The sequence below is a fragment of the Hemitrygon akajei genome, chromosome 1, assembly GCF_048418815.1.
Source record: "Hemitrygon akajei chromosome 1, sHemAka1.3, whole genome shotgun sequence".
NCBI lineage: Eukaryota > Metazoa > Chordata > Chondrichthyes > Myliobatiformes > Dasyatidae > Hemitrygon > Hemitrygon akajei.
The window spans coordinates 175922234-175949714 of record NC_133124.1 but is presented as its reverse complement, the minus strand read 5'-3'; the positions used below and the strand labels follow the sequence as shown (position 1 = coordinate 175949714).

The following is a 27481-nucleotide window of genomic DNA, read 5'->3' as shown; positions in this document are numbered from 1 at the left end:
CCAAAGTCAAAAGCTTGCTCAATGTTTCCTCATAAGACATCTGTAATTCACCAGAATATCCTGATGAATTTTGTCTGCATGTTCTCGAAAGCTTCCACATCCTTCTTATAATGCAGTGTTTCCCAACCCTTTGTAGCCCAATTTCCTTCTGAGGCAATTTCATACTTGCCAACACCCCCCCCCCCCCCCCCCAAAGCAATTTCATACTTGCCAACACCCCTTTTAGGCACAATTTACTTTCTGGCGCCCCCATTGTGTAAAAACATGAGAAAATTGATTATGCTTTAAATTGTTATTTGTCCTTAAACCTACCTTACACAGTACTTGTGCATGTACAACAGCTTCGATATCAATGTGATCCTTGAGCTTGATAGTTTTTAGCAAGAGTTGAAATATCTGGTTCAAGTTGTGACAGCCTTCGGTCCCCATGCGTAACAATGTCCAAGCATTTTCTGTGAGTATGTGGTTCACTGTGTGGGAGCTTCTTCTAGCAAGATAGGAGAATGGAAATGCAATGAAGAGCTGTTTGGCTCTTCTCCAAAGACCAGGAAACTTCCTATAACAGTGTCACCACATCCCACAAAAGCCATTTTTGAAAAGCAGTTTGGCTTCTTCATCATTCTGAATTTTGATTATTTCTTCTTGCTAGCTCCCTCTTCCTGTAGTTCCACCTTGCAAATAAATGGGTTAATTACTCAGTCCGGAATTTCCCGATCGTTCAAATCCTTAAATTGATTCTGAAAATTTTCTTCAGTGACTGCAGGTGTAAATAAATTACTGCCTGAGAAAGAGAGTGGCACTCTTTCCACGCAAGGAAACTGAGAACGTTCTTCTCCCAGTGTTTTGCTTGAATATTTTCAAAAGTGAACACTGCACTTTTTAAAAACGCAAACACGAGGAAATCTGCTGAAATTCAAGCAACACACACAAAATGCTGGTGGAACGCAGCAGGCCAGGCAGCATCTATAGGGAGAAGCACTGTCGACGTTTCGGCCCGAAACCGTTCGTCAGGGCCTCGGCTCGAAACATCGACTGTACTTCTTCCTATAGATGCTGCCTGGCCTGCTGCGTTCCACCAGCACTTTTTGCCTGGATTAAGTTGTAATTCTCACCTTGCAGTTTCACATTTAGGACGTTCATTTTGTCATACAGATCGCCTAGATATGCCACATCTCCATGTAGAAGTTCAGTCTTGTTTCCCAAGCTCCTGTTGACTGAGCAAAAATTCTTGAGTATCGTAAGCAGTTTTGGGCCCATTACTGTATCTAAGAGAGGATATGCTGACATTAGAGAGGGTTCACAGGAGTTTGGGAATGAAAGGCTTATCGTAAGAGGAGCATTTGATGCCTCTGGGCCTGTATGGTGTAATTTGATGAGCTGAATGATCTAATTCTGCTCTTATGTCTTATCCTTTCATGGATAAGGGGTTCAGAACTGTTCTCAGTACTTCCACATGCGGTCTGAGCAATGCCTTATAAAACTTCAGCATTACATCTTTGTTTTTTTATTCTAGTGCTCTGAAAGTGAATGCTAACATGACCTTTGTCTTCCTTGCTACTGAGGAAAGCAGCAGTCCCACCATCAGGCATAGACATAGATGTAGAACAGCACAGCGTAGACACTGGCCCTTCGGCCCACAACGTGGTGCTGAGCCAGCTAAAAAGTAAACAAATTAGCCACCGGCAGCCATTCGGAAGAGCCTCCCTTTGATCCCTTTTGCCAGTCAGCCAATCTTCTGCCCATGCTAGTGTCTTTCTTGCTTCCTCAACACTACCTGCCCATCCTCCGTCTAATGTGGAGGGGCCACTGCACAGGATCGGGAAAAGCTCCAGGAATTTGTAAACTCAACCAGCTCCGTTGTCACAATCCTCCTCACCATTGCGGATATCTTCAAAAGGTGATCCCTCAGAAAGGTGACGTCCTTCATTCAGGATCCCCCTCACGCAGGACATGCCTCCTCATTGCTGCCATCTGGTGGTACAGGAGCCTGAAGGCACACACTCGCCGTTTTAAACAGATTCTTCCCCTCTGCCATCAGATATCTGAATGGACAGTGAACAGAACCTCACTATTTTTCCTTTCCTTTCGCACTGCTTATTTAAATTGTAGATTTTGTGTATTGCACTGTCCTCCTACTTCAAACAGCAAATCTCATGACATCTGTCTGTGATTATAAACCTCTTTCAAAGACCAAAGTAAATTCAGTATCAAAGTACATGTATGTCACCGTATACAACACTGAGATTCATTTTCTTGTCATTTACAGTCAAACATAGAAATGCAATGGAATCAATGAAAAACTACACACAAAGACTGACTAACAGCCAATGGGCTGTGGCCTCTGTCGGTCAGGGTTGACCATGGACATTACATCCTAGCTGTCTAGATTTCACAAGCCAGGGCAGTACAATATGGAGAGCAAGCCGTTGTCCATGTAGCAAGCTCCCCCTCTCCATGCATTGATGAGCCCAAAGGAACGGCGGAGACGGATACAGTCTGGTGTCAGCGGTGTTGCAGGAATTGTCAGTCAGCGTTAAACTCAATGTACGACTGCCTTAGGGACTCCAGATTTTCCCTCGGGGTTTACTCCCGAAGCCACAAGGCAGCGGAGGTTTGAGTTCAGAGTTTTCCTTCTAGATGAGCTGCCAAGCACGGCTGATGAACCCCATCTGGTTTTAGGGCACCAGGAACCCATCTTTGCCCTTTCCCCGTCAATAGAAATGGTTCTGCCGGGCTCAGTAGCTAAGCTCATGTGAAGGCCAGGAGCTGGACTTGGTTGTTAGAGGCTATTTGAGGCACACGCTATTGGGAGCATTTGATAGGTAGTAGTAGCTTATTCCCATTTCCACCCCCGGCTATAACAGCCTCAGAAACCAACCAATGTGCAAAAGAAGGCAAAGTGAGCAAATACAAAAAAAAGTCCAAATAATTTTGATAATTAAGAAATAACTAACTACTACTAAGAACAGGCTGTTGAGTCCTTGAAAGTGAGTTCATCGGTTGTGGAATCGGTTCAGTGCTGAGGTGAGTGAAGTTATCCACCCTGGTTTAGGAGCCTGATGTTGAGGGGTAATAACCGTTCCTAAGGCCTCCTGCCTGGTGGTAGTAGCAAGAGGAGGGCCTGGCCTGGATGATGGGGGTTGGTCTTTGATGATGGATGCCACTTTCCTGCTGTAACCCTCCTTGTAGACCTGCTCATTGGTGGGGTGGGCTTTTCCTGTGATAGATTGGGCTATCCACTACTTTTTGTAGACTTTTCCGCTCATGGGCATTGCTGTTTCCATACCGGGGTGCGATGCAACCAGTCCGGGTACTCTCCACTGGGTATCTACAGAAGTCTGTGAAAGTTTGTTATGACCTGCTGGATCTGTGTAAGCTTCTAACTGCGTCAAATGCCCTGTGTCCATGCAGAAACTGCAGCAGGAGCTGGAGTTCCTGGAGGTGCAGGAGGAGTACATCAAGGATGAGCAGAAGAACCTGAAGAAGGAATTCCTCCACGCCCAGGAGGAGGTGAAGCGCATTCAGAGCATCCCGCTGGTCATCGGGCAGTTCCTGGAGGCGGTCGATCAGAACACGGCTATCGTGGGCTCCACCACAGGTGAGACCCTCCCTCTGCCCGGTGGGGTTTAGAGCAGAGCACACAGTGGTGGGGGAGCTTTCTGGGGACAGTGAATCTCTGATTGTCTAGTGCCGTCATGTTTTCCAAACCATTGGGCGTTATCACAGTCAGGTTTGATGTCACATCTGTCAGAATTGATAGCTTTGTGGCCTAGTTTCAGGGTACCTGGATGCACACAGCAGGCAGAAGTCAGCATGCTGTCCTTAAGAAGAAATCTTGTTTGACAAATCTGTTGGAATTCTTTTTGAGGAAATAACAGGCAGGATAGATAAAACGGGAATCAGTGGATGTTGTTTATTTGGATTTTCAGAAGGCCTTTGTAAAGTACCTTACACAAGGATGCTAAACAAGAGCTCATCTTCTTATAGGAAGGATACTAGCATGGAGAGAAGATTAGCTGACTGGCTGGAGGCAAAGAGTGGGAATAAAGGGGACCTTTTCTGGTTGGCAGCCGGTGATCAGTGGTGTTCTGTGGGGGGTTGTTGTTGGAACCACTACTTTTTATATTATAGGTTAATGATCTGGATAATGGAATTGATGGTTTAGTGACGACGTTTGCGGATGATCTGAAGTTGGGTGGAGGGTCAGGTAGTGTTGAGGAAGCAGGTGTGGGTCGGTTGGTGTTGGTTTATTGTCTCATGAAAAGCTTGTCTTGCACACTATTCATGCATACCAGATCATTACACAGTTCATTGAGGTACAACAAGGGAAAACAAAAGAATAGGTCTTTAAATTCAGAGAAAGAGTGGTCACTGTCTACATCAGCGGGTTGAGAGTAGGATGCATAACGGCTTGGCACATGCCTGCAGAGAGTTGTGGACGCAGCCTCCTCTCTATTGGGATTGTTTATTCTTGCCACACATACCAAGAGACAAATACAAGCTTGTTGAAGTTCACGTTTATTGTCTTCAACAGTATACCAAATGAAATAACATTCTCTCTAACAAGTTGTACAACATAAGACAAAGGAGCAGAATTAACACAGAAATGACACATACTGTGAGTAATATGACCACAAATAAATTAACAAATAATTAGGTGTATTTTCACCTGTATCTTGCGTACGGTTCATACAGATCTGATCATCACACGGTGCATTGAGGTGAAACAAGGTAAAACATTAACAAAATGCAGAATAAAGTGTAACAGCTACAGAAAAAGTGCAGTTCAGATTAACGATAAAGTGCAAGATCATAACCAGGTACATTGAGAGGCCGTGTCCGTCTTATCATACAAGAGGTCCATTCATAAATGATAAAGTTGGGAACGTGGGCAAAGTGGCAGGAGGAAAACAGCACAGGGAAGTGTGTGGTTTGCACTTTGGTAGGAAGAATAAATGTGTGGTCTATTTCCTAAATGGCGAGAGAAACCAGAAATTGGATGTGCAAAGAAACTTGGAAGCATGGGACGTCCTGAAGGTCGTGTCAGCGGTAAGGAAGTTAGTGTTCCTTTCAAGAGGACTAGAATCTCAAAGCATGGGTGTATTAGGCTTCATGGCGTATTAGATCACGGTTGGAGAATTGTTATAAGCTTTGGGCCCCATATCTAAAGAAGAATGTGCTGGTATTGGAGAGGGTCCAGAGGAGGTCACGAGGACAATCCCAGGATGTAAGGGTGAATGTATAAGGAGAGCGTGATGACTTTGGGCTGAACTCGATGAAGATTAGAAGGCTGAAGGGGAATCTCATTGAAGCCTACTGGATCCTGAACATTCCACATTGAGTGGATGTTTCCATCAGCAGGAGAGTGTCAGATCTGAGCATACAGCCTCAGGATAACAGGGTGTAACTTCCGAGCTGAGACGAGGAGGAGTTTCTTTAGCCAGAAGGTGGTGAATCTGTGGACTTTGATGGTACAGATGGCCAATTGTTTAAGGCAGAGATTGATAGGTTCCCGACTGGTGAGGGGTCTAAGGGTTATGGGAAGAAGGTGAGAGGGGAAAATAAGTCAGCCATTATTGAATGGCGGAGACGCGATGGACAAATGGCCTAATTCTGCTCCTTTATCTTACGGTCTTGCACACAGCTGCAACGGAAGCAGCATCAGAGACATGAGAGAAACTTGTACACAATTTAGAGAGTGGATTGGGTCAAGTTGTTTTATGGGAAGGATGTAATAGAGAAATGGAGGTCATTTAAGGGTGAAATTATGAGGGTACAGAATCTTTATGTTCCTGTTCGGTTGAAAGGAAAGGTTAAAGGTTTGAAAGCGCCATGGTTTTCAAGGGATATTAGAAACTTGGTTCGAAAAAAGAGGGATGTCTACAATAGATATAGGCAGCATGGAGTAAAGGAATTGCTCGAGGAATATAAAGAATGTAAAAGGAAATTTAAGAAAGAGATTAGAAAAGCTAAAAGAAGTTACGAGTTTGGTTTGGCAAATAAGGTGGAAGTAAATCCGAAAGGCTTCTACAGTTATATTAAAAGCAAGAGGATAGTGAGGGATAAAATTGGTCCCTTAGAGAATCAGGGTGGTCAGCTATGTGTGGAGCCGAGGGAGATGGGAGAGATTTTGAACGATTTCTTCTCTTCGGTATTCACTAAGGAGAAGGATATTGAATGGTGTAAGGTGTGGGAAACAAGTAAGGAAGTTATGGAACCTATGACAATTAAAGTGGTGGAAGTACTGGCGCTTTTAAGAAATTTAAAAGTGGATAAATCTCCGGGTCCTGACCGGATATTCCCCAGGACCTTGAGGGAAGTTTGTGTAGAGATAGCAGGAGCTCTGACGGAGATCTTTCAGATGTCATTAGAGATGGGGATTGTGCCGGAGGATTGGCGTATTGCTCATGTGGTTCCATTGTTTAAAAAGGGTTCTAGAAGTAAGCCTGGCAATTATAGACCTGTCAGTTTGACATCAGTGGTGGGTAAATTAATGGAAAGTATTCTTAGAGATAGTATTTATAATTATCTGGATAGACAGGATCTGATTAGAAGTAGCCAGCATGGATTTGTGCGTGGAAGGTCATGTTTGACAAACCTTATTGAATTTTTTGAAGTAGTTACGAGGAATGTTGACGAGGGTAAGGCAGTGGATGTAGTCTATATGGACTTCAGCAAGGCCTTTGACAAAGTTCCACATGGAAGGTTAGTTAAGAAGGTTCAGTCGTTAGGTATTAATGCTGGAGTAATAAAATGGATTCAACAGTGGCTAGATGGGAGATGCCAGAGAGTAGTGGTGGATAATTGTTTATCGGGATGGAGGCCGGTGACTAGCGGGGTGCCTCAGGGATCTGTTTTGGGCCCAATGTTGTTTGTAATATACATAAATGATCTGGATGATGGGGTGGTAAATTGGATTAGTAAGTATGCTGATGATACTAAGGTAGGAGGTGTTGTGGATAATGAGGTGGGTTTTCAAAGCTTGCAGGGAGATTTATGCCGGTTAGAAGAATGGGCTGAACGTTGGCAGATGGAGTTTAATGCTGAGAAGTGTGAGGTTCTACATTTTGGCAGGAATAATCCAAATAGAACATACAGTGTAAATGGTAGGGCATTGAGGAATACAGTGGAACAGAGAGATCTAGGAATAACAGCGCATAGTTCCCTGAAGGTGGAGTCTCATGTAGATAGGGTGGTGAAGAAGGCTTTTGGAACGCTGGCCTTTATAAATCAGAGCATTGAGTACAGAAGTTGGGATGTAATGTTAAAATTGTACAAGGCATTGGTAAGGCCAAATTTGGAATATTGTGTACAGTTCTGGTCACCGAATTATAGGAAAGATATCAATAAATTAGAGAGAGTGCAGAGACGATTTACTAGGATGTTACCTGGGTTTCAGCACTTAAGTTACAGAGAAAGGTTGAACAAGTTAGGTCTCTATTCATTGGAGCGTAGAAGGTTGAGGGGGGATTTGATCGAGGTATTTAAAATGTTGAGATATTAGAGAGAGTGCAGAGACGATTTACTAGGATGTTACCTGGGTTTCAGCACTTAAGTTACAGAGAAAGGTTGAACAAGTTAGGTCTCTATTCATTGGAGTGTAGAAGGTTGAGGGGGGATTTGATCGAGGTATTTAAAATGTTGAGAGGGATAGATAGAGTTGACGTGAATAGGCTGTTTCCATTGAGAGTAGGGGAGATTCAAACGAGAGGACATGATTTGAGAGTTAGGGGGCAAAAGTTTAAGGGAAACACGAGGGGGTATTTCTTTACTCAGAGAGTGATAGCTGTGTGGAATGAGCTTCCTGTAGAAGTAGTAGAGGCCAGTTCAGTTGTGTCATTTAAGGTAAAATTGGATAGGTATATGGACAGGAAAGGAGTGGAGGGTTATGGGCTGAGTGCGGGTAGGTGGGACTAGGTGAGATTAAGAGTTCGACACGGACTAGGAGGGCCGGAATGGCCTGTTTCCGTGCTGTGATTGTTATATGGTTATATGGTTAATTCAGTGCTGCCCTCTAGTGTTCGCTGGGTGGAAGACAAGCTGGATTGTAGACAATGTGTTTGTCTGCCGAGCGAGAAGCTTGTTCTTGCTGACAATGCCCGTGTATCACCAATTTGCGGAACGTGTCACTCAGGGATATACGGTAGAGATATATAGCGACTGTTTGTTTACTGCTGTTGTAATTAGATGTGCCCTGTGCTGTGTGTGACTGTTGGTACTGTGTTTTGCTCCTTGACCCCAGAATAATGCTGCTTCGTTGGGCTGTATTCATGGATATTCATGTGTGGTTGAATGACAATTAAACTTGATTAGAAAAAAACTGAAGTCCATTGTAGTACAAAGTGTTGCTGAACTGAGGTAGTGATTAGGGCGTGGGACCTGTTCCTCCTGCCCAGTGGGAGCTGTGAGAAGATGGCACAGTCCAGATGTGGAAAGTTTTGATGATGGATGTCGCTGACTAGAGGCAGCGCCTCCTGGGGATGCTACCGACGGTGGTGAGGGATGTGTCGCGAGGTTCTGGGCTGAGTCCACTACTCTCCGCAGCTTTCTGCGTACCAGACCATGTACTTCCAACAGTACATCCGCAGAAGTTTGGGTGTTCGTTAACAAGCCGAACCTGCTCAGAAAGTAAAGATGCTGAATTGCCTTTCTGTGATTGCATCTATGTGCTGGCCTCAGTTAGGTCACCCGAGATGTTAATGTCCAGGAACTTAAAGTGTGTTTGTGTGTTTATGTATTTCTGTATGAGAGCAAGTGTGTCGTGTGTGTGCTAGAGAGATAGAGACTGTGTGTGTAAAGATACTGGCTTTGCAATGTGTTTATTCTTTGGTATATTTTTGAAAATCTACTTTTGAAGGATAGGATGTGGAAGCATTGGAAGGGTACAGAGGAGATTTACCAGGATGCTGCCTGGTTTAGAGAATATGGATTATGATCAGAGATTAAGGGAGCTAGGGCTTTACTCTCTGGAGAGAAGGAGGATGAGAGGAGACATGATAGAGGTGTACAAGATATTAAGAGGAATAGACAGAGTGGACAGCCAGTGCCTCTTCCCCAGGGCACCACTGCTCAGTACAAGAGGACATGGCTTTAAGGTAAGGGGTGGCAAGTTCAAGGGGGATATTAGAGGAAGGTTTTTTACTCAGAGAGTGGTTGGTGCGTGGAATGCACTGCCCGAGTCAGTGATGGAGGCAGATGCACTAGTAAAATTTGAGAGACGACGAGACAGGTATATGGAGGAATTTAAGGTGAACGGTTATGTGGGAGGCAGGGTTTGAGGGTCGGCACAACATTGTGGGCTGAATGGCCTGTACTGTTCTATGTTCTAAAGATAAAGGTCGTCACTGTAGTGTTGTGGCTAGCACAATGTTTTACAGTGCCAGTGATCACAGATTGGAGTTTGCTGCCTGTAAGGAGTTTGAACACTCTCCTTGTGATCTTGTGGGTTTCCTCTGGGTGCTCCGGTTTCCTCCCAGATTCCAGTGACGTACAGATTGGGATTACTGAGCTGTGGGCATACTGCGTTGCCCCAGAAGCATGGCAACTCTTGTTGGCTACCCCCAGTACAATCCATACTAATTTGATATGATACATTTTACTATATGTTTCAATGTACATGTGACAAATAAAGCTAATGTTTTCTTTAATAAAATCCTCTGCTGCCACCTTCAAGGGTACTTGAGCTTTGAGGGTGCTGGGGAACAGAGGGACCCTGTCGTTCATGCCAGTGTTTGCAGAGATGGATGTGTCACTGCCTGAACTAGGTCACATATCCTTTCAGGATTTGGGAAGTTACTGTGCTGCCATGGGAGAGATGTCAGAAGCCACAGAACAAAGGGACACAGTGAAGGAAATAGATGTAATCTACTCCTGGCAAAAGATCTGACATGTGACCACAAGAAACTGCAGATTTGTGGACACAGCTCAGCTCATCTTGGAAGCTAGCCTCCCCTTCATAGACTCCGGCTGCATTTCTTGCTGCCTCAGTGAAGCAGCTTGCCTGATCAAAGTCCGCCCTTACGCCGGACAGTCTCGCTTCTCCCTCTCCCTTTGGGCAGAAGATACAAAAGTCTGAAAGCATGTACCACCGGGCTCAAGGCCACTCTCCTTCCCTTCCAGTCCTGTTGAAGGGTCTCAGCATGAATTGTTGACTGTTTATTCCCCTCCACAGATGCTGCCTGACTTGTTGAGTTCCTCCAGCACTCTATGTGTTGCTCAAGGTTTCCAGCATCTGCAGAATCTTGTGTCAAGGACAGCTTCTACGCCATTGTGAATGATCTCCCACTGATTCTACCTCAGAAATCTGTCTCATCTTGTCCCTTGTACCTTATTGTCTGCCTGCACTGCACTTTCTCTGTAAATGCGACACTTTATTCTGCATACCGATGCTGGTTTCCCTCAATGTACTGTTGTAATGAATTGATGTGTATGAACAATACACAGGGCAGATTGTCATTGTACCTTGGTATGTACAGCCTGCACTGGGGTACAGTATTATTATATGATACATGTAACACTAGTCAAAGCTATGTATGTGCTGAAATACATTGAGAGGTTGGCCATGGCTGGAATTAACTGCTGCCAAAGCACAGACCTGGACCCTTACAATTTGCCTACCACTGCAATAGGTCTACAGACAAAATCTCTCCACTTGGTTCTGGAGCACTAGGGTAACAGCAACACCTACACCATACTGCTATTTATTGATTCTAGCTCGGCGTTCAACATCATCTCCCTTTCAGTATTAAAAAGCTTCAAAACCTGGGACTCTGCATTATTGACTTCCTCGTTGCAAGATCAGTCAGTGTGGAATGGAAATAACATCTCACGGCCAATTAACACCGACTTACCTCAGGAATGCATGCTTAGCCCACTGCTCTGATCTTTCTACACTCCTGACTGTGTGGTAAGGCACAGCTTAAGTGCCATCTATAAATTCACCAGTGACTGTCATATTGTTGGAAGAATCTTGGATGACAATGAAGAGCATACAGGACTGAGGTGGATCAGCTGGTTGAGTGGTGTTGCAATAATAACCTTGTACTCAACATCTGTAGTACCAAAGACCTTATTGTGGACTTCAGGAAGGGGAAGATGAGGGAGCACACACTAGTTTTCATTAGAGGTTCAGCAGTGGAAAGGGTGAGCAGCTTCAAATTCCTGGATGTCAGCATCTCGAAAAATATATCATGGGTCCACTACGTTGTTGCAATCATGAAGGCACCCCAGCGGCTCTGTCGTGAGGAGTTTGAAGATATCCGGTGCTCACCAAAGACCCTGGCAAATTTGTGTAGACTTACAGTGGAGAGAGCATCGTTGCAGCACTGAGGCTCCAGTGCACAGGAGTGTGAGGGGCTGTAGAGGGATGTGCACTCAGCCAGTTACTGTCAGTTACTGAGGCTCCAGTGCACAGGAGTGTGAGGGGCTGTAGAGGGATGTGCACTCAGCCAGTTACTGTCAGTTACTGAGGCTCCAGTGCACAGGAGTGTGAGGGGCTGTAGAGGGATGTGCACTCAGCCAGTTACTGTCAGTTACTGAGGCTCCAGTGCACAGGAGTGTGAGGGGCTGTAGAGGGATGTGCACTCAGCCAGTTACTGTCAGCTACTGAGGCTCCAGTGCACAGGAGTGTGAGGGGCTGTAGAGGGATGTGCACTCAGCTAGTTACTGTCAGTTACTGAGGCTCCAGTGAACAGGAGTGTGAGGGGCTGTAGAGGGATGTGCACTCAGCCAGTTACTGAGGCTCCAGTACACAGGATTGTGAGGGGCTGTAGAGGGATGTGCACTCAGCCAGTTACTGAGGCTCCAGTGCACAGGATTGTGAGGGGCTGTAGAGGGATGTGCACTCAGCCAGTTACTGTCAGTTACTGAGGCTCCAGTGCACAGGAGTGTGAGGGGCTGTAGAGGGATGTGCACTCAGCCAGTTACTGTCAGTTACTGAGGCTCCAGTGCACAGGAGTGTGAGGGGCTGTAGAGGGATGTGCACTCAGCCAGTTATTGTCAGTTACTGAGGCTCCAGTGCACAGGAGTGTGAGGGGCTGTAGAGGGATGTGCACTCAGCTAGTTACTGTCAGTTACTGAGGCTCCAGTGAACAGGAGTGTGAGGGGCTGTAGAGGGATGTGCACTCAGCCAGTTACTGAGGCTCCAGTGCACAGGATTGTGAGGGGCTGTAGAGGGATGTGCACTCAGCCAGTTACTGAGGCTCCAGTGCACAGGATTGTGAGGGGCTGTAGAGGGATGTGCACTCAGCCAGTTACTGTCAGTTACTGAGGCTCCAGTGCACAGGAGTGTGAGGGGCTGTAGAGGGATGTGCACTCAGCCAGTTACTGAGGCTCCAGTGCACAGGAGTGTGAGGGGCTGTAGAGGGATGTGCACTCAGCTAGTTACTGTCAGTTACTGAGGCTCCAGTGAACAGGAGTGTGAGGGGCTGTAGAGGGATGTGCACTCAGCCAGTTACTGAGGCTCCAGTGCACAGGATTGTGAGGGGCTGTAGAGGGATGTGCACTCAGCCAGTTACTGAGGCTCCAGTGCACAGGAGTGTGAGGGGCTGTAGAGGGATGTGCACTCAGCCAGTTACTGTCAGTTACTGAGGCTCCAGTGCGCAGGAGTGTGAGGGGCTGTAGAGGGATGTGCACTCAGCCAGTTACTGAGGCTCCAGTGCACAGGAGTGTGAGGGGCTGTAGAGGGATGTGCACTCAGCCAGTTACTGAGGCTCCAGTGCACAGGAGTGTGAGGGGCTGTAGAGGGATGTGCACTCAGCCAGTTACTGAGGCTCCAGTGCACAGGAGTGTGAGGGGCTGTAGAGGGATGTGCACTCAGCCAGTTACTGTCAGTTACTGAGGCTCCAGTGCACAGGAGTGTGAGGGGCTGTAAGAGGGATGTGCACTCAGTCAGTTACTGAGGCTCCAGTGCACAGGAGTGTGAGGGGCTGTAGAGGGATGTGCACTCAGCCAGTTACTGTCAGTTACTGAGACTCCAGTGAACAGGAGTGTGAGGGGCTGTAGAGGGAAGTGCACTCAGCCAGTTACTGAGGCTCCAGTGCACAGGAGTGTGAGGGGCTGTAGAGGGATGTGCACTCAGCCAGTTACTGAGGCTCCAGTGCACAGGAGTGTGAGGGGCTGTAGAGGGACATTTTCATGAGGTGGTTCCTCACGAAGCTCACCTAAGGGCCCTCACCATCTCCTCATTACGGGATCAGGCAGAAGGTAGCCTGAAGATGCACAGTCAGTGTTTTAGAAACCGCTTCCTCCCCTCCATAAGATTTCTGCACGGTCTACAAACACTCATTATTGGCTCTCATTTTGTCTAACTTTAAGTTAGCATAAGAAATATAAAATATACTATTTAAATATAAAATATAACATATACAGTGCAATACATATAATATACTATTATGTATTGCACTGTACTGCTGCTTCAAAACAAGAAATTTCACAACCTATGTCAGTGATAATGAACCTGATTCTGATTGATAAATCTGCCTCTGATTCTGGTGTGTGTTGTGGTGAGAGTTTCCTGCTGTAACCTCTCCTCCTGTCCCTCTCGCAGGCTCCAACTACTACGTCCGGATCCTCAGCACCATTGACCGGGAGCTGCTGAAGCCCAACGCCTCGGTGGCCCTGCACAAGCACAGCAATGCCCTGGTCGACGTTCTGCCTCCCGAAGCTGACAGCAGCATCATGATGCTCACCTCAGGTGGGTTGCAAAGAAGGGGATGGCTTTGCGGGGGACTGGGACTCCTCTTCCCATGGCTGGATCGTGGATGCTTCCCTTTGGCCCGATGCCCTGTGCTGACTCGTCCGGGCTAATCCCATGTCCCAGTGTTTGCTGTGGAAGCACTGTTTCCCCGATCGATTCAAGTGCTGGTTGGGAGGGAGGGGGTGTGAGAGAGAGAGAGAGAGAGAGAGTGAGTGGGTGAGGGAAGGAGGGGGAATTGGGAGAGTACAGGCAGACCCCGAGTTACGAACGTCCAACTTACGGACAACTCGTACTTACGAACCGAGGAAGAAGAACGCCGTCCGCCATTTTAAGTCAGATCGCGACGCCTTCCGCCATTTTAAGTCGTTGCCATTGACACTGTGTTGAGTGTTTAACATCCTGATCCCACCCGCCCCCCCCCCCCCTCGTTCCGGTCAGCTGGTGGCGCAGTGAGATCAGCGCCTGGCTGGAGAACGGAGGTTCGCGAGTTCGATCCAGTGAGAGACCGCTCCCGTGCCAGTTTGATGTGGATCCAGTGACTCCCGTACCATTTGTGCCAGGTTGATATCAAGCTTGCAACTCGACCTCGTAAAAAAAAAACACTGCCACGTCCCGTTTAAATTCCCACGCAAAATATTGCGGAGGATCAAATACCCAAACCCAGCACAGCCCCCACTTCTCCCATTTAGCCTGTCTCAGTGCTGTGGTCCTTGGGAGCCGGCAGAACTCGGGACCCACCGCCCGCAGTGTTTCTGTTCCATTGACGGGAAGCGATCGCGATTGAAAATAAAGTGGAAATAATAAAGCGTTTGGAAAGAGGTGAAACGTCATCGGTCATTGGAAAAGTGTTAGGCTACAGTTGGTCAACGATTGGAACAATTTTAAAGGATAAAGTGAGAATAATGGAGCATTTGAAAGGCCCTGCCCCGATGAAAGCTACAATTATTACTTAGCAACGCAGTGGTTTAATTATTGGAATCCATACGTTTCTTAAGTGTTTTATATGCATAGAAAGGTTAAATTATACTATGTACTAAGACAAACGTTTGACTGACACTAAATAACACCGGATGTACTTGTCCGACTTACGTACAAATCTGACTTAAAGATAGACTCAGGAACAGAACTCGTACATAACCCGAGGACTGCCTGTAGGGCAGAGAGAAAATGTGTGGGGGAAGAGAGTGGGGAGTGCATGAGAGAGAGAGTAGATGCTTTTCCACTGTGGTGATGATCTTGCTTCCACTGCTCTCTCCAGCTGTGTAATCAGATACTCACTCCTCCCAGGGCGAAGAAGATCTCCTGCCAGATCCCTTCTAAATCACTTCCTCCTTACCCGAAATCTAGAGCCATTGAGTCACACAGCACCCATGACAGGCCTTCTACCCAATTGGTTCATGCCAACCAAGGTGTTACTGTACGCGAGTCCCATTTGACCAATTTCCCTCAAACCCTTCTTATTCAAACACCGTAACTGTGCCATCTCTGTCACTTCCTGTGGCAGTTCATTCCGTGTACCCACCATACTATGAGTGAAAAGCTGCCCCTTTGAATCTTTCTGCTCTGACCTTAAACCAGTGTCCTCTAGTTTTAGACTCCCCTGTGCTGAGGAAATAGACTGTGACCGTCCACCTTATCTACACCCCTTGTGGTTTTATAATCCTGTCAGTCATCACCCCTCAGTCTCCTTTGGTCCAGGGAAACAGTCCCAGCCCGTCCATTCTGTGTCCTCTCCATTATCAGGCATAGCTCTCCATTTCTCTATCATCCATGTGTCTATATCTAAGAACCTCTTAATGTCCTTAATGCCTCGACCATCACCCCCGACAGCGTTCCATGCACCCGTCACTTACTGTGTGAAACAACCTACCTCTGATATCCCCTCTGAACTTTCCTCCAATCACCTTAAATGCATGTCCTCTCGTATTAGCCATTCGTGCTCTGGGAGAAAGGTCTTCAGCTATCCACTCTATCTACATCTCTTCTTACACATCTTTTTCAAGTCATCTCTCATCCTCCTTCTCTTCAAAGAAAAAAGCTCTGTCTCACTCAACCTTTCCTCATAATACATGCTCTCTAATCCTGGTAAATCTTGTCTGTACCCTCTCTGAATCTTCCACATCCTTCCAGATGGGATAATCTTTCTTGGAAAGGAGCAGTTAAAGGGAGATTGAATTGAGGTATTTTGGAAGCAGGAAGGGGTTTTCTGAAATTAGGATGACATCATTTCCCATGGTCAGAGATTGGATGGGATGGACTTGAAGCTACAGGGAAGAGCAGAAAATGGTTCCTTGTGACAAGTTATTGTTATCCTTCTGCTGTCTAGAATGGGATGCATTCGCAAGCAGGTCCCACAGCAGCTTCTGAAAAGTGGGGAGGAGATATGGGAAATGAGGGAGATCGCAGAGAAATGACCCAGGATACCATTTAGGGCTGAGTCACAGAGCCAGGGTGAGATTGTGTGGTTAGAGCATAGTGCTTCCTGACTGCATCAGCAGATGGCGCTCTTGATGCAGGGATGTGTAGATTGACACAGAACTCCATTCCTGGGGCCATGGAAGCTCCCAGGCAGGGCTCTTTCTGGGACTGTGTGGCTCCCAAGCAGAGCTCTGTTCCTAGGACTATATAGGTCACGTGCAGAGCTAGGTTCCTGGGGCTGTGTGGGCTTCCAGGCAGAGCTCTGTTCACAGGGCTATGTGGGTCACATGCAGAGCTCTGTCCCTGGGCTGTGTGGGCTCCAGAGCAGAGCTCTGTCCCTGGGCTGTGTGGGCTCCGGAGCAGAGCTCTGTCCCTGGGCTGTGTGGGGCAACAGGCGGAGTTGCAGTCCGGAGCTGTGTGGGACCTCAAATGAAGCTCTGTACATGGGGCCACCGGCAGAGTTCTGTGCCCAGACTGACTTATCATTGCTCCCACAGATCAGAAGCCAGATGTCCTCTATTCGGACATTGGAGGGATGGACATCCAGAAGCAGGAGGTGAGGGAAGCTGTTGAGCTCCCCCTCACTCATTTCGAGCTCTACAAGCAGGTGAGTGCAGCCCAGATCAGACCTCCGCACTGGAACAGATACTCGGACCAGTGGCGTGCCTGTGGGTTGAAATGCCTGGCCCACTGTCCCTTCTTCGGTAAAGAACGTCCTGTCTCTGACCAGACTCCACTGGTGCGACATACCAGTTCCCAACCAGAGACTCCACTCCGGAGTGGCCTGTGCTCCCCTGGCCCGATTCCATCTGCGGGCACTCACTTTACCCCTTTCCATCTGCCCACCCCTGTTTCACGCCCCCCGACTGTCCCCCCCACCCCATCTGCCAAAAAACCCCTGCCCCCCTCTTGTCTGCAAGTGCCTCCCCCGCCCCTGTCCCCTCCACAAGCAATTCCCTCCTCTCCGTCTGCAGACACACTTCCTCCTCTCGTCCAGACCCTGGACAGTGCCCCCCCAACCCCCACCCCTGTGTACCACCTTCTGACCTGTTCTCTGTGTCCACAGATCGGGATTGACCCTCCTCGGGGGGTCCTGATGTACGGCCCTCCTGGTTGTGGGAAGACCATGTTGGCCAAGGCTGTCGCCCACCACACCACAGGTAAGGCAGAGACCAGCTATTGGAGCACTGGGACCGGGAGAGGCAGCGTAAACAATACCCCCTAAGTGAAGATCAGACACTTCCCCACACCCCTTCCCCTCCTCCCCCTCCCCCTCACTGTAGGGCACTGGGGTGTGTTACAGAGCAGAGAGACCATGCTGAATCGAAGCATAATTCCCTGAAAGTATTGACACAGGTAGACAGGGTGGTGGTGAAAGTGTTTGACACACTGGCCTTCATCAGTCAGGGCACTGAGTACAGGAGGTGGGACGTTTATATTACAGCTGTACAGGACGTCAGTGAGACCACACTTGGTGTACTGTGTACAATTCTGGGTGCCCAGCTACAGGAAGGATGTCTTTAAGCTGGAGAGGATGCAGGAGAGATTCACAAGGAAATTCCTTAGAGATTTTTTATTGAATAATCAGGGGAATAATCAGATAAAATGGATAATCACAGTCTGAAAGAGGAATTGCGGGAAGCTTTTCATACAGACGGTGGTCTGAATATGGAACGAGCTGCCAGAGGAAGCAGTTGAGGCAGCTACATTAACAACATTTAAAAGGCATTTGGACAGGTACAAGGATAGGCTTAGAGCAGTGGTTCCCAAACTTTTTTATGCTATGGATCCTTTACCATTAACTGAGGGATCTGAGGATCCCAGGTTGGGAACTCCTGGTTTACAGGAATATGGCCAAGTGTGGATTGGTTGGGATGGGAATCTGGGTCAGTGTGGACTGATTGGGATTGGAATCTGGGTCAGTGTGGACTGGTTGGGACTGGAATCTCAGACAGTGTGGACTGTTGGGACGGGAATCTCGGACAGTGTGAACTGTTGGGATGGAAATCTCGGACAGTGTGGTTGGGATTGGAATCTGGGACAGTGTGGACTGTTGGGGTGGGAATCTGGGACAGTGTGGACTGTTGGGGTGGGAATCTGGGATGGTGTGGACTGTTGGGATTTGAATCTGGGACGGTGTGGACTGTTGGGATTGGAATTTCAGACGGTGTGGACTGTTGGGATGGGAATCTGGGACAGTGGACTGTTGGGATGGGAATCTGGGACAGTGTGGACTGATGGGATGGGAATCTGGGACAGTGTGGTTGGGATTGGAATCTGGGACAGTGTGGTTGGGATTGGAATCTGGGACAGTGGACTGTTGGGATGGGAATCTGGGACAGTGTGGACTGTTGGGATGGGAATCTGGGACAGTGTGGACTGTTGGGATGGGAATCTCGGACAGTGTGAACTGTTGGGATGGGAATCTCGGACAGTGTGGTTGGGATTGGAATCTGGGACAGTGGACTGTTGGGATTAGAGTCTCAGACGGTGTGGACTGTTGGGATGGGAATCTGGGACAGTGGACTGTTGGGATGGGAATCTGGGACAGTGTGGACTGTTGGGATGGGAATCTCAGACAGTGTGGTTGGGATTGGAATCTGGGACAGTGGACTGTTGGGATGGGAATCTCGGACAGTGTGAATTGTTGGGATGGGAATCTCGGACAGTGTGGTTATGATTGGAATCTGGGACAGTGGACTGTTGGGATTAGAGTCTTGGACAGTGTGGACTGTTGGGATGGGAATCTGGGACAGTGTGGACTGGTTGGGACTGGAATCTCGGACAGTGTGGACTGGTTGGGACTGGAATCTCGGACAGTGTGGACTCATTGGGATGGGAATCTCGGACAGTGTGGACTGTTGGGATTGGAATCTCGGACAGTGTGGACTGTTGGGATTGGAATCTCAGACAGTGTGGACTGATTGGGATTGGAATCTCGGACAGTGTGGACTGATTGGGATTGGAATCTCGGACAGTGTGGACTGATTGGGATGGGAATCTCGGACAGTGTGGACTGATTGGGATGGGAATCTCGGACAGTGTGGACTGATTGAGATTGGAATCTGGGACAGTGTGGACTGACTGGGATGGGAATCTCGGACAGTGTGGACTGGTTGGGATGGGAATCTGGGTGGGTGTGGACAGGTTGGGATGGGAATATTGGACAGTCTGGACCGGTTGGGATTTGAATCTGGGTCAGTGTGGACTGATTGGGCCAAAGGACGTATTTCCAAGCTGAGAGACTCCATGACGTGTCTGTGAGTACTGTCCTGACCCCCTGCCTGTTCCTAGCCATACCCCATAATCTCTGCCTTCTCCCTTCCTCTCCCCCGTCAGCTGCCTTCATCCGCGTGGTGGGCTCCGAGTTTGTCCAGAAGTACCTGGGCGAAGGTCCCAGGATGGTCCGGGACGTGTTCCGGCTGGCCAAAGAGAACGCGCCTGCCATCATCTTCATTGACGAGATCGATGCTATTGCCACCAAACGCTTCGATGCACAGACGGGAGGTAAGTTAACCGCTCCCATGTCATCTCCATCCCTCTGCTTTGGATAAATCCCTGCCTTTTCCCTTTCCCACATCTTGGTGCTTTTAACAGGCTGTCTATGCAGAGTAGCCCAGTGGCATTGAGAGTAGAGCCACTTCCACCCAGGTTCAGACTTCTGGCTCAGTGTGTGTGTTCTTCCTTCGACCTTGGGCTTCCCCCGTGAGCTCTGTTCTTTTCTCCCACGTCCCCAGAATAAGATGTCCAAGTTGTGTGGGTTAGTCTTGATAATTTCACCCCTCCTCCGCCCACACGTGCGGGCAAGTGTGTCGGTGGCCGCCCTTCTAACCCGCCTTCTGTTTACCAGCGGACAGGGAGGTGCAGAGGATCCTGCTGGAGCTTCTCAACCAGATGGACGGCTTCGACCAGAATGTCAATGTGAAGGTATGTGCTTCCTGGGAGCTCACAGCTGGAACTGTGACGGGGTTTCCTTTACATTCCCACTAGCACCTCTCTGATCTCCTCTAACACTGAGCCTTCCAGCCCATCCGTGGTCACCGTGTCCCCCCCCTCCCCCATAAATAATCCCAATCTCCTGTGTTCAGCCCTTATCCATGTACCTGACCAACTGCTTCTTGAATGAAACTATTGTACCTGCCTCAGACACTTCCTCTGGAGGCTTATTCTGTGTGAAATTGCCCCTCAGGTCCCTTGGAAGCCTTTCCCATCTCACCCTCAGATGATGTCTGCCACTGTTTTGGGCTCCCCTAGCCTGGGGATTAGAAGGAGAAGGAGGTTAACTTTATTTGTCACATTTCTCTCATTTTCTGTGTTCCAAGAAGTAAAGACACAGCTTGGCCAACCTCTCCCTGTAACTCAGGCCTTCCAGTTCTGTGGCAATATCTTCATAAATTTTACCTGCACTCTTCCTCATTTAACTGGGGTGGCCTCACCCATGACTGATACGGCTGCATTCACTCCTTTTGTCACAAACTTAAACATGTGTCACAGGCAAAACTTTACAGGCATTAGAGTAAAGGTCAAGTTTATTGTCACGTACACGTCTGTGTCTGCACAGGTGCAATGCAAAACTTCCCTGCAGCAGCTTTGTGGGCACAGAGCCCCAGGGACCCAACATTCACAGGGGAAACATACTAAACACAAATTGCACACAATTTTCACTAGTGATAGGTACGTAGAACGTGCTGCCAGGGGTTGTGGTAGAGGCAGATCCGTGGGGCATTTAAGAGACTCTCAGATAGGCACATGGATGACAGGTTAGGTTGATCATGGAGTAGGTTAAAGGGTTGGCATAATATTGTGGGCTGAAAGGCCTTCAATCTGTTTTCCACTACAGCCACAGCCACTACAGGCATAAATCTGACCTGCGCACGAATGACAAAAGTCAAAATTGTCAGGCGTGCAAGTCTAGGTATGTACAGGTCAAATTAAAAAACTTACTTGCAGCAATTTCACAGGCAGAGAGCATCAGATACGTACCATTCGCATGGAAACAAGTCTTAAACATAAATTAGACTATTTTTACAAGAAAGAACAATTAGAATGAAACAAAGTCTGTTGTAGTGCAAAGTAGTCATAGTGTTGCTTTACTGAAGAAGTGATTAGGGTTGTACCGGTTGGTTCAGGAACCGAGTGGTTGAAGGGAAGTAGCTGTTCCTGAAGCCAGTGGTGTGGGACTTCAGGCGTCTGTACCTCCTGCCCGATGGGATCTGCGAGGTGATGGCCTGGCCTGGATGGTGGGGATCTGTGATGGATGTTGCCTTCTAGAGACAGCACCACCTGTAGATACCACGAATGGTGGGGAGGGATGTGTCTGTGATGTATTGGGCTGAGTCCAGTAATCCCTGCAGCATTTTATGGTTCTGCGCATTTGAATTAGAAACACAGAAAACCTACAGCACCATACAGGCCCTTCAGCCCACAAAGCTGTGCTGAACATATCCTTACCTTAGAACTACCTAGGGTTACCCATAGCCCTCTATTTTTCTAGACCAGTCAGGGCACTTTCAACAGGCCATCTCTAGAAGTTTGTTAGTGATTGGTGACAAGCCACACCTACTTGACCATTTGAGAAAGTAGATACTGACGTGCCTTCTTTGCGATTGCATCCTCCCATCGGGCAGAAAGCATGTACCGCCAGGCTCAAAGACAGCTTCTACCCCACTGCTATAAGACTGTTGAACAGTCCCCTGGTACATTCAGATGTACCCCCGACTCTCGTGATCTACTTTTGGTATGATCTTGCACTTATTGTCTATCTACATTGCACTCTCTCTGAACTGTAACACTTTATTCTGCATTTTGGTATCGTTTGGAAGGAAATAAACAGACAACATTTCAGTTCGAGACTCTTCATCTGACTGTCCTAATGAAGAGTCTGACTTTGGGTTCCCCTGGTGTGTTGTGTGTGTTGCTTAAAACTTCCAGCATTTGTAGAACACCTTGTGTTTCTGTTATTGCTTTGCCCTGTACTACCTCGATACACCAATGTGATGACAAGATCTGATTGGATGGCATGCAGAACGAAAACTTTTCACTGGACTTTGGTACGAATGACGATCAGTCAACCTCCCTGGTTCTCACCCCGCAGGTCATCATGGCGACAAACCGTGCAGACACTCTCGACCCCGCCCTCCTCCGCCCGGGACGCCTGGACCGTAAGATCGAGTTCCCCTTGCCCGACCGGAGGCAGAAGAGGTTGATCTTCACCACCATCACCAGCAAAATGAACTTGTCCGAGGAGGTGGATTTGGAGGACTGTATCCTTCGACGGAGAACGGGGAAGGTGCTGGGGGTAGGGGGGGGTGGGGCGAAGGCGGGCATCGCCATCCCAGCGGGTTGTAGAATTACACATCGTGGAAATGAGCCTTTCGGCCCAACCCGTCCATACCACCCCGGATTCCCAATGACTGTTTGACCCGTATCCCTACAAACCTTTCCTGCCCATGTTCCTGTCCAAGTATCTTGAAGTACCAGATACAAAGGGCGGCAGGAACTCAGTGGGTCAGACAGAAGAAGATTAAGATGAGCTTTGTACACGTACTGTTACATGTACAGTGAAATGTCATTTACGTCAGTGATCAACGTGTGCCCTCGAGAGTCTCCATGCTTCCAGCGGGCCCACAACTTACTAGCCCCAACCGGTACATCTTTGGAATGTGGGAGGAGACCGGAGCACATGGAGGAAATACACGCACGCACGCACACACACACACACACTTCAACCTCCTTACAGACAGCGGCAGCAATTGAAATCTGATCTTACAGCTGCCTCCGTAAAGCGTTATGCTAACTGCTAGGCCGCTATGCTGCCACGTCTCTGAAGGGAAATGAACAGGCTTTCATTCAGAGGCCTGAAACCTCGCCCGTCTACTTCTCTCCACAGATGCTGCCTGACTTGCTGAGCTCCCCAGTGCCTTCTGTGTACTGCTCCAGATTCCAGCATCTACAGTCTCTTGTGCCTCCTTCCTCTGGCAGCTCACTCCATATTTGTACCACCCTCTGCGTGGAAAAACTTGCCCCTTTTAATCCTACACCTCTCACTTTAAACAGTGTCCTCTGGTTTTAGAGTCTCCTAACCTGGGAGAGAATCTGTGACCTCATCTTTGCCCCAGTCCTGGTAACACCCTCTTGAATCTTTCGTGCACCCTTTCCAGCTTAATGACACCCTTCCTACAATACTCCCAAGTTCGGTAACATGATGTCCCAACTCCTGTATTCAGTGCCCTGACTGATGAAGGCCGGTGTGACAAATGCCTTCTTTACCACCCTGTGTACCTGTGACTCCACTTTGCGGGGACTGTGTGTTTAGGTAACCCTGGGTCTCATGGTTCCACAACACTTCCCTGATCCCAAGCTGTGATGTGACCTTCCAACTCCAAACTCATCACCCTCACAGGGTGACACATTCCCATTTGGGACCGTTCTGTGTTCAACGAGGGGTGGGGTTAGGGAAGGTATCAGGAATGAATCAGATGGGGAATTCCCAGACCAGGGAGAGCAGAAGAAACCTCTTCCCCCTTTCTCCTGTTGCAATTACTTCCCTGTTCTGTTTCCTGAGTGATAGATAGTTGGGTTTGTCAGGGGGCATGACCACCTCCCTGTCATAAACCACGGTGGCAGCGTGTTCCACCCCTCCCCCATATGGTCCACAAGCTGTTCTCTGCCTCCAGCTTCACAGTGTTCCAGCCTTGACAGGACTCCACAGACATCGCGCGCCCGGACAAGATCTCTGGTGCCGACATTAACTCCATCTGCCAAGAGGTAAGCGTGGTTAGCTCCGTTAAACTCCGCTTCTGCTGAGGGGGTGCAGGGCGCAAAACTGCTCTCAATACTCCAAGTGCGGTCTGACTAATGCCTTATACATCTTCAGCTTAAATCCTTGCTTTATATTCTAGTCCCCCTCCTGTTTGCCTTCCTGCCGTTGACTCAACTTGTAAGAATCCTGCAAACAGACTCCCAAGTCTCTGCACCCTTAATTTCACAATTTGCTTCCTGTTTAGAAAATTGTTTATGCATTTATTCCTTTTACCAAAGTGCATGACCGTATTCTTGCTTGCACAGTATTCCATCTGCCACGTCTTTGCCTATGCTAATCTGTCCAAGTCCTTCTGCAGACTCCCTGCTTCCTCAACACGACCTTTTCTCCACCTTTTATATGCAAATTTGGCCATAGAGTCATCAATTCCTTCATTCAGATCAAAGAGAAAAATAGTGGACCCTGGGGAGCACAGTTAGTCGCTGACAGCCAAACTGAAAAGGATGCCGAAATTCCCTAATTCTGTATCCTTCTCCTGGGATGGAAAATCTGGGCCCCGGCTGCTCTGGCACGGCTGTCGACCCTGCCGGTCGGGTGGGGAATGAAGAGCTCTGATGCTGTTACGGGGAGGAGACCGCATGGTTCGTCTCCTCCTGGGTGTTGGGAAACAGAAAAAGGGTAGACAGACTGGAGGAATTCAGAGCCGAGGATGAATATTGAAGGAGGGGTTTAGATTGGAGAGGATTTCGGTAATGTAAGGGAGATGGGAGGAGGAGACCCCTTGCCCCTTTGAAACTGTCTGCCCTTCCCCTACCTCTTGTTTGCCCTGCACCCACCAGAAAGGGAGGGGGAAGAGGGGTGGGTGGTGTGGAGAGGGTGGGCACGGGCACCTTCATGGAGGTGGTTGAGAGCCTCCCTCAGTGTGATGCACTCTTCGCTCCCCTCTCTCCTACCTCAGGCAGGGATGTTGGCCGTGCGAGAGAACCGATACATTGTTCTGGCCAAGGACTTCGAGAAGGCGTACAAGACCGTTATTAAGAAAGACGAGCAGGAACACGAGTTCTACAAGTGAAGAGGGGCGGAGGAGAGACCCTGCCCCCATACCTACCTTCTCCCTGGACATCCCTGGGACACCCTTACATGGAATGTTTTATTGTTTGGTTGGATTGAGTCTGAATAAAGTCTACTTGATGTGTGTTTGTGAGAGAGCTCCGCCTTGTGTTGTATCTGCTGCCACTGGGGAGACCTCCTGCATGCTCCGCTTCCCTTCCACATTCCACTCTCCAAAATAATTCAGAGGCGTGTGGGATCAGTGGGTTATGGAGAGTTGGTGATGCAGAAGGAGGGTGGGACAGAGAGCCAGCACCCAGGGGCTCACCTGTCTGAGTCTGGGGAGGGTGATGTCACAAGCCCTTCTAGTAGTGCCCACTGATCTATGCTGATGCTGTTTCATTTCTATCTCCCCCCCCCCCCCCCCCCCCCCCCCCGACATGCACACAATTCAACCATCAACCAATTACTCCCACGCAACAGTGACGGGTCACATACAGACTCCCTCTCGGGCACGAGGCAGAGCGGCCTATCAGACTGCCACATCGACAGGCCACTCATGCTCCTAGACGGAGCACACAGGAGGTGGTGCTGCCCCCCTCTGTGCCAGCCCCTCCTGTCCCCCTTCCTGTGTTGCATCCCTTCAAGCCAGAGCTTACACAGCAGGAGACGGGATGGAGGAAAGGAAGGAGTGTGGCATTGGTGGAGGGGGTGGGAGTGTGTGGAAGGCAGCCGTCACAGGAAAATCCCAGGCTGCTGGATGAAGACGAGAGCAGTTTCACTGTGGGAGGACATCCATTGGAGACTCTTGTTTCTCCTGCCCCCTGCTTGCGTCCCCCTCCCGCAGCTATGCGCTCTGTCCTCAGCCGTTGGGTGTGGATGAGTGTAACAAGGCAGGGAATAGTGTAGCATCTGAGGGGCAGAGTGTGTTGTGGAGATGGGGACTGCACAGAGGTTCACACAGGGGTCACCTTTCTGTGTGACAGCCAGTAACAGATTAGTACAGCATAGGACAGGCCATTCAGCCCACAATATTGTGCTGAACAAGCTGAAAAAGCAAATTTAAATCATCTAAATGCTAGTCCCTCCTATGTGTCCCTCCATTTTCCTTACTTTTGTGTGTCTATCCAGATGTCTCTTAAAAGCCTCATGTATTTGCCTCTACCACCATACCAGACAATGAACTGGGATAGTGGGCAGCATTATCCGCAAGCAACACACACAAAGTGCTGCTGGAACACAGCAGGCCAGGCAGCATCTATAGGGAGAAGCGCTGTCATGTTTCGGGCCGAGACCCTTCGTCAGGACTAACTGAAAGGAAAGATAATAAGAGATTTGAAAGTAGGAGGGGGAGGGGGAAATGTGAAATGATAGGAGAAGACTGGAGGGGGTGGGGTGAAGCTGAGAGCCGGAAAGGTGATTGGCAAAAGGGATACAGAGCTGGAGAAGGGAAAGGATCATGGGGTGGGAGGCCTCGGGAGAAAGAAAGGGGGAGGGGGGAAGCACCAGAGGGAGATGGAGAACAGGCAGAGTGATGGGCAGAAAGAGAGAAAAAAGGGGGGAACTAAATATATCAGGGATAGGGTAAGAAGGGGAGGAGGGGCATTAACGGAAGTTAGAGAAGTCAATGTTCATGCCATCAGGTTGGAGGCTACCCAGCCAGTATATAAGGTGTTGTTCCTCCAACCTGAGTTGGGATTCATCTTGACAGTAGAGGAGGCCATGGATAGACATATCAGAATGGGAATGGGACGTGGAATTAAAATGTGTGGCCGCTGGGAGATCCTGCTTTCTCTGGCGGACAGAGCGTAGGTGTTAAGCGAAATGATCTCCCAGTCTGAGTCGGGTCTCACCAATATATAAAAGGCCACACTGGGAGCACCGGACACAGTATACCACACCGGTCGCCTCACCTGGAAGGACTGTCTGGGGCCCTGAATGGTGGTGAAGGAGGAAGTGTAGGGGCCGGTGTAGCACTTGTTCCTCTTACAAGGGCAAATGCCAGGAGGGTGATCGGTGGGAAGGGATGGGGTGGGGGGGGGGGGGAACGAATGGACAAGGGAGTCACGTAGGGAGTGATCCCTGTGGAAAGCAGAAAGGGGGGGGGGGAGAAAGATGTGCTTGGTAGTGGGATCCCGTTGGAGGTGGTGGAAGTTACGGAGAATTATACGTTGGACCCGGAGGCTGGTGGGGTGGTAGGTGAGGACAAGGGGAACCCTATCCCGAGTGGGGTGGTGGGCGGATGTGCGGGAAATGGGAGAGATCTGTTTGAGAGCAGAGTTGATGATTGAAGAAGGGAAGCCCCTTTGTTTAAAAAAGGAAGACATCTCCTTTGTCCTGGAATGAAAAGGCTCATCTTGAGAGCAGATGCGGTGGAGACAGAGGAATTGTGAGAAGAGGATAGCATTTTTGCAAGAGACAGGGTGGGAAGAGGAATAGTCCAGGTAGCTGTGAGAGTCTGTAGGCTTATAGTAGATATCAGTAGATAAGCCGTCTCCTGAAATGGAGACAGAAAGATCAAGAAAGGGGAAGGAGGTGTTGGAAATGGACCAAAT

The 27481-nt window shown here is 48.7% G+C and overlaps 1 protein-coding gene across 1 annotated transcript in view; it reads left to right on the top strand.

The window, feature by feature from the left end:
* The window catches only part of psmc4 (proteasome 26S subunit, ATPase 4), a 30768-nt gene extending 5684 nt beyond the window's left edge, over positions 1 to 25084 (top strand). The window contains exons 3-11 of the mRNA XM_073055268.1: positions 3412 to 3598; positions 13547 to 13693; positions 16612 to 16721; positions 17181 to 17274; positions 19454 to 19621; positions 19965 to 20041; positions 22209 to 22377; positions 23826 to 23881; positions 24835 to 25084. Of these exons, the coding sequence (XP_072911369.1) occupies positions 3412 to 3598; positions 13547 to 13693; positions 16612 to 16721; positions 17181 to 17274; positions 19454 to 19621; positions 19965 to 20041; positions 22209 to 22377; positions 23826 to 23881; positions 24835 to 24948 (1122 nt within the window). The 3' untranslated portion in view covers positions 24949 to 25084. The remainder of the gene's footprint in view (positions 1 to 3411; positions 3599 to 13546; positions 13694 to 16611; positions 16722 to 17180; positions 17275 to 19453; positions 19622 to 19964; positions 20042 to 22208; positions 22378 to 23825; positions 23882 to 24834) is intronic.
* The last annotated feature ends 2397 nt before the right edge of the window (positions 25085 to 27481 follow it).